This window comes from Thamnophis elegans, chromosome 10 (assembly GCF_009769535.1).
Source record: "Thamnophis elegans isolate rThaEle1 chromosome 10, rThaEle1.pri, whole genome shotgun sequence".
In the NCBI taxonomy this organism is placed as follows: Eukaryota; Metazoa; Chordata; class Lepidosauria; order Squamata; family Colubridae; genus Thamnophis; species Thamnophis elegans.
Window position 1 is genome coordinate 60309015 of NC_045550.1, and position 7148 is coordinate 60316162.

General features: G+C 44.5%; 1 protein-coding gene across 3 annotated transcripts in view; it reads left to right on the forward strand.

The window, feature by feature from the left end:
* MFN1 (mitofusin 1) overlaps positions 1-7148 on the forward strand; it is a 30702-nt gene that overhangs the window by 19285 nt on the left and 4269 nt on the right. For all 3 annotated transcript variants that reach the window (XM_032225221.1, XM_032225222.1, XM_032225220.1), the window contains exons 10-14: positions 480-601; positions 2551-2677; positions 3420-3524; positions 3777-3879; positions 5733-5962. In XM_032225221.1, coding sequence (XP_032081112.1) covers positions 480-601; positions 2551-2677; positions 3420-3524; positions 3777-3879; positions 5733-5962 — 687 coding nt within the window. The remainder of the gene's footprint in view (positions 1-479; positions 602-2550; positions 2678-3419; positions 3525-3776; positions 3880-5732; positions 5963-7148) is intronic.

A 7148-nucleotide genomic window follows, 5' to 3' on the forward strand; every position in this document is an offset into this window, starting at 1 on the left:
GGCAGCCCTGTAGTGCAAATTGAAGCTCCTCCCACTTATGTGCTTTACATATCCCTCGGACACCTCCAATATATGCATTCTCCTCATTTTCCCACTAGCTTCTCAGGAGTTCATCCAAACCGTAATATAAATCACCCGTAGCAGCTAATTCTGTTGAGATTCCCAATTGCTGGCGTTAAGTGGAATTTTTTTTGGTTAATTGTTGCCTTTATCGTTCTTTTTACTTTCTACACATTACTGTTAGCTGAACTGTAAAAGGGAGCAGGATTTCACTGCTCTAGAGTTGGGGTTTTGGTTACTGCTTGTCCTTTTTTTGTTGTGGTTCTGTGTGTTTTGTTTTTCTCCCCACCCCCTTTGCTTTATTTTATACCCATGTATACCTCTGATCGCATCAGAGCGTTCTCTGAAAAGCTCGAAATTCCCCAGTGTTTTGATGACGGAATTGCAGTAATGTGTGTTGTGGCTTGGGCCCCTCGCAGGAGTGTATCTCGCAGTCAGCTGTGAAAACCAAGTTTGAGCAGCACACTATCAGAGCTAAACAGATCCTTGAGACTGTGAAAAACATTATGGACAACGTAAATGTGGAGGCAGCCCATCAAAGGTAGGTCTCTCCTGTTGCATTTGCCTTGTTGCCTAAAACCGAACAAAACCACCAGGTTGCGCTGACCTTTTCTCACCCATTAGTAGGAGGGGAGTAGAGCAGAGGAGGAAAGCAGGTTTGGAGACTTTGCCCGTGACACTGGAGTGGCCCATTCCTGAGTTCCTAGAGTCCCATGGAAACACGGAACGGTCTTCAACTCACGTTTATTATTAATATTCATTCATTCAAGAGCCATGGTGGCGCATGTGGTTAGAGTGAAGTACTGCAAGCTGCTACTGCTGACTGCTGGCTGCCTGCAATTTGGCAGTTCGAATCTCACCAGGGTTCAAGGTTGACTCAGCCTTCCCTCCTTCCCAGGTCGATAAAATGAGGACCCAAATTGTTGGGGGGCAATAGGCTGACCCTGTAAACCGCTTAGAGAGGGCTGTAAAAGCACTGCGTAGCGGTATATAAATCTAAGTGCTATTGCTATTAAGGAGCTCAAGTTGTTTGCAGGTATGATAATTTAAAACCCTTAAAATAGGTTTGCCAGTTTGGTGCAGTGGTTAAAGTACCAGGTTGGAAAAAGAAGGAAGAAAGGAAGGAAGGAAGGAAGGAAGGAAGGCAGGAAGGAAGGAAGGCAGGAAGGAAGGAAGGAAGACTGTGAGTTGGAGTCCTGCCTTGGGCAGCTGGGTGACCTTGGGACAGTCACTGCGAGAACTCAGTCCTAGAAAATAGGCAATGGCTAACCCCTTCTGAAAAACATTGCTAAGAAAGCTGCAGGGAACAGTCCAGACAGTTGCCAGGAGTCAGTGCTGACATAGGCACTAAATATACACAGTAATCCCTTAATTTGTGGTAGGCTGGGGCGACTCAGTGGCATTGGGGCGACTCAGTGGAGCTGAGCATTTATTGGCCGGATGCCCTTCCTGACACCTATGTGGAGTTCGCAGCAGATTTCTTTTTCCTTTGTGCCCTGAGAGAGACGCACACATCTGCCAGGGTATCTAGGATTGGACTCTCAACCTTCTGAGTGGGAGGCGAGTGCCTTCGCCACTAGGCCAACCATGCCCCTCACAGTCCTAGTAAGCAATAAAAAGTGCAAATAATTAAAGCAAGGCTCCTTTTAGAAAAAGGCAGGCTAGCTCTGGAAGTGAAGAGGCATGGCTGCAGAATCCAGCCACATGTGCCTGGCAAAAGAATTCTGTGCATGCTTGGTCTGTTGCCATGGGCTCTCCCTTCCATGCTCCACCTCCAGATTCTGCCTTCCAAGTTACCATATTTTTCGGAGTATAAGACGCACCAAGATTTTGAAGAGGCAAATTTTAAAAAAAAGTTTTTGCACTTTGCAGACCTCCCCAAAACGGCTTGTTTTTCACAAAAACAGGCCCATTTTTTGAGAAAAAAAGGGCATGGGTAGCCTTTAGGAGGCCTATAGAGTGCTCCTGGGGGCTGTGGGGTGCAAAAACGAGCAAAAAACATCCCATTTTCCGCTCATTTCTGCCCTTCCCAGCCCCCAGGAGCACTCTGGAAGCCGCCTAAAGGCTATGCATGGCCATTTTTGCGAAGGGAGGGGGGGTTTCAGGAGACCAAAAATGCTTTATTCAGTGTATGACACATCCAGGTTTTCACCCTCTTTTTAAAGGGAAAAAGCTGCATCTTATATTCTGAAAAATACAGTAATTAATGGCTGGCTTCAGGCAGGGAGTGATCTACAGAATTATCTGGGTTCCGTGATAATCAAAAGGTATATGTGACCCTTTAATATCAACGTTAAGCACATTGCTCAAAGGACCAGGATTAAGACCAGAGGAGAAAAACAGTCTTAAAATGGGTTTGAGCTGCAAATTGAATTGGTTCTCCCTGCTCTTAATTTTGCCTGGAATCTACCTAGTAGGGTTGGTAAGCCCCTCTGTTAGTCTGAGTTCATGTCCACCAGAGGCTGTTGGCTGCTTTTCCCCCTGCCTTAGAGTGCATTCGATGGAAGAGCGAGAAGACCAGAAGGACAGGTTGGAATTTGTACGAAACCAGCTCAACCTTTTAACAGATGAGGTTAAGAAGAAAATTAAAGATGTTACGGAAGAAGTTGCCAACAAGGTAAGTAGCCAAGAGATCTGTCCCAAATCCCTAACTCCGTTCTCAGCACATGGGTTTTCCACATAACCACCCCAATGGCGGGATTCAAATATTTTTACTACAGTTCTGTGGGTATGGCTTGGTGGGCATGACGTGGCTTGGTGGGCATGACAGGGGAAGGTTACTGCAAACCCCCATTTCCTCCCGATCAGCTGGGACTCGGGAGGCAGAGAATAGATTTGGCGTGGCCAGTCAGAGGTGGTATTTACCGGTTCTCTGAACTCAAAATTTCTGCTACCGGTTCTCCAGAACTGGTCAGAACCTGCTGAATACCACCTCTGACCCTCCCGGAGCAGTAACCATGGGTGTATGAAGCCATACCTAGTTCATTTGTCAGGGTTCCGACAAATGCCCTAATTAAATCATGAGCCGCTATAAATCCATTAGTTGGCATGTACCCAAGTGAAGCCAGCTTTGACCCCACGGCCCGAGTATGCTTTGTGAGTTGGCACATGTCCTTACTGAGCTTTTAGCAGTGTTGGTACCTGCTCCACCACTACAAAATTCTTGTAGGCTAAGTGGTGGAAATCTCTTGAGTAATTGGAGGTAGGCTGCTTATCTTACATCAAATCTTCTCTCCCTTTTATTTTGGAAGCAATTATTAGCCTACCCTGCAGGGCTCTAAAGAGGATATCAGGTTGTAGTGGAAAGATGTCACTCGTTTCTCCTGACTCCTTACTCAGGCATGTGTCATGTTTTCTAGGTGTCTTCTGCCATGACTGATGAAATCTGTCGGCTTTCAGTTTTGGTAGATGAGTTTAGCTCTGATTTCCATCCATCTCCACAAGTTTTGAAACTTTATAAAAGTGTAAGTTCTCTCCATTGGCTTTCCATTCCTTGGCTAGTGTTGATTTCTGTGGATTGGTTTTGGTGTGTGTGTGTGGGGGGGGGGGTGTTACTTGCATATCAACTACTTGAGCATCATATGTACCAATTCCTGTGGTGTTAATACGTAGAGTTCAGAACTGGTCAAAGTTGCATAAACTTGCCTTGTGATGTTTTAGCAAAAGGAGGAATAAATCTGGCTTCATGGTAAAGCTCATGATTTTCCTTTTGCCAGGAACTCAGCAAGCACCTAGAGGAAGGATTGGGAAGGAACCTGGCAGTCCGTTGCTCCAGTGAAGTCAACAGCTCTATGCATCAATCCCAGCAAGAAATTATTGGTAAAGAAGAATGAATAAATACTGACCTTTTGACTTCTCCCCTTCCCTCACCCTGCATATGTGTGTGCTTATATATGGAATTCATTTCAAGAGTCAACTCTTGCCCTCAGTTACTTAAAACACCAAAAAAAATTTAAAAACCTACAGTGTCATTTCTCAAAACGACGCTATAGGACACTGCACACCAGAAACAACCAGACACAAGGACAGTTTTTTCCTGAATGCCATCACTAAACAACTAATTCCCACAACACTGTCAAAATATCTACTGTATTACTATTCTACAATATCTACTGTATACTATTTGGCAGCTATCATAAAAGCCAACACAGTTCTAGGCTACATAAACCAAGGGATAGAATCAAGATCACATGAAGTGTTAATACCACTTTATAATGTCTTGGTGAGGCCACACCTGGAATGCGGCATTCACTTTTGGTCGCCACGATGTAAAAAAGGATGTGGAAACTCTGGAGAGAGTGCAGAGAAGAGCAACAAAGATGATTAGGGGACTGGAGACTAAAACACATGAAGAACGGTTGCAGGAACTGGGTATGTCTAGTTTAATAAAAAGAAGGACTAGGGGAGATATTATAGCAGTGTTCCAATATCTCAGGGGCTGCCACAAAGAAGAGGGAGTCAAACTATTCTCCAAGGCACCTGAGGGTAGAACAAGAAGCAATGCGTGGAAACTAATCAAGGAGAGAAGCAACTTGGAACTGAGGAGAAATTTCCTGACAGAACAGTTAATCAGTGGAACAGCTTGCCTCCAAATGTTGTGAATTCCCCAACACTGGAAGTCTTTAAGAAGATGTTGGATAGCCATTTGTCTGAAATGATATAAGCTTTCCTGCCTAGGCAGGGGGTTGGACTAGAAGATCTCCAAGGTCCCTTCCAACTCTGCTATTGTATTTGTATATGTATTGTATTATTATTCTCTTCCTTCCTAGAACCTACCTCTTTCCACTTATGACTATAACCATGCTGCTTGTATCTTTAAATTTTATATTGTGTTATTTGTTTCCTAGTATAATTTGATTACTTATTAGTAACCTATGACTATCACTGTGTGATGTATCTTATGATTTTTGATGAATGTATTCTATTTTATTTTTCTTTATACACACTGAGGGGATATGCCCCAAAGGCAAATTTCTTGTGTGTCCAATCATACTTGGCCAATAAAGAATTCTATTCTATTCTATTCAGTAGGTCTTAAGAAAACATAAGAAGAACAGTTACAGGAATTGTGTATATCTAGTCTAATGAAAAGAAGGACCAGGTGTGACACGATAGCAGTGTTCCAATATTTCGGGGGCTGCCACAAAGACAAAGGGGTCAAGTTATTTTCCAAAGCACCAAAAAGCAAGACGAGAAACAATGGATTGAAACTAATCAAGGAAAGAAGCAAGCTAGAAAAAAGGAGAAATTTCCTAATGGCAACAGCAATCAACCAATGGAACAACTTGCCTTCAGATGATGTGGGCGCTCCATCATTAGAACATTTCAAAAAGAGACCAGACAAATATTTATCTGAAATGGCATAGGCTCTCCTGCTTGAGGAGTGGGTTGGACTAGAAGACCTCGAGGTCCCTTCCAACTCTTTATGTTCTAAATCAGTGGTCTCAACTTTAAGACTTGTGGACTTCAACTCCCAGAGTTCCTCAGCCAGCAAAGCTGGCTGAGGAACTCTGGGAGTTGAAGTCCACAGAAAGTTGCCAAGGTTGGAGACCACTGTTCTAAATAATGCCATCCTTATAGCTTTGGGTCTGGGTTTCTTGGAGAAGCAAGAAAAAAAACCCGTTTAATATGCTTTTTTTTCACTCGAGGCTTTTGTTTTTCTTCCGCTCTAGAAAATCTGCAGTCCCTCTTGCCTTTGGAGGTCCAGAACAAGCTCCATTTGCTGATTCCATGCCGGCAATTCGACCTGAGCTACGATTTGAACTGCAACACCCTTTGCTCAGATTTTCAAGAGGATATCACCTTTCGCTTCTCCCTGGGCTGGGCGTCCCTTCTTAGTCGCTTCCTAGGATCTCAACACGCCCATCGGGTCCTGCTCACCATGGCTGAACCGGCTCTTTCGGTGAGTGCTTCAGAGGATTTCATTCTAGTGCTTGCGTAGATGGGGGCCTTCGTGCATGCACATGGGTTTGAATAGCGGAGATCGTGCCTGAGACCAGTCACGGGTCATGATTTTGAGCAGCTGCCAGAAACAGTGGTAAGGGAACCTTGTGGTACCTGAGTGCCACTGGTTGTGCTTGACTGTTCGGAAGGATCATCATCGTCATCTCCTTTTAGCAACCCCATAATCCCTTGAGGGATGGAGTCTGGGCAACCAAATGGAGCTAGCGGCGTGTTTTAATGGCCGGATGCTCTACCTGTTGCCAATGCAGAGTTTTTTTTTCAGCAGATATATTCTCAGTGTGCCAAGAGAGAGAAATATCTGCCTTTACCTAGGATCAAACTCCAACTCTAGGCCACCCCACCACTTACTGTTCAGAAGGATGCCCCTGATGAAATAGCAGAGAACTAGACTCTTTCCCAAATTTGATGCACCGTGTGTCTTCTTCAGACGTACCCTTGGTAGCATTTGATTGGCTCATGAAGGCACGAATGGAGAGCTCTTACGAATAACCCAGCTCTTTGCATTTTCCCTCCCCTGAGCAGACTTACTGCAAAGTTTATTATTATGTAAAACATTTCTATAGCTACCCATCTTTCAATCAACACTGGGCAACTCCCAGTCAAAAATTAGAAGAGATATAAAAGCAGCTTGCAGGCTGCCTGCAATTTGGCAGTTCGAATCTCACCAGGTTCAAGGTTGATTCAGCCTTCCATCCTTCCGAGGTGGGTAAGATGAGGACCCAGATTGTTGGGGGCAAATATGCTGACTCTGTAAACTGTTTGGAGAGGGCTGTAAAGCACTATGAAGCGGTATATAAGTCTTAAGTGCTATTGCTGTTGCTATTTTAAAGCGAACTCAATTTATTAAAACATTGAAAGTAGCAAAACCAGGCGCCCATCTCTTCTAATGTGTAGTTATTCTCCCAAAGCTTGGGGAAAACGCTGGTCCTTAAAGCCTTGTGGAAGGCTAAAAGGTTCAAGGCCTGTTGAACATCATGGGATAGAGAGGGTTCCATGGGGCAGAGGCTGCCACAGAAAAAGCACGCCTCCCAGCTCCCATCAGATGACAATATTTAGGGGAAAGGAATGTAGAAACGTGCCCGCCCTATCTGACTTGGTAAAGTGGGTAGATGTCCTTGGGGGAA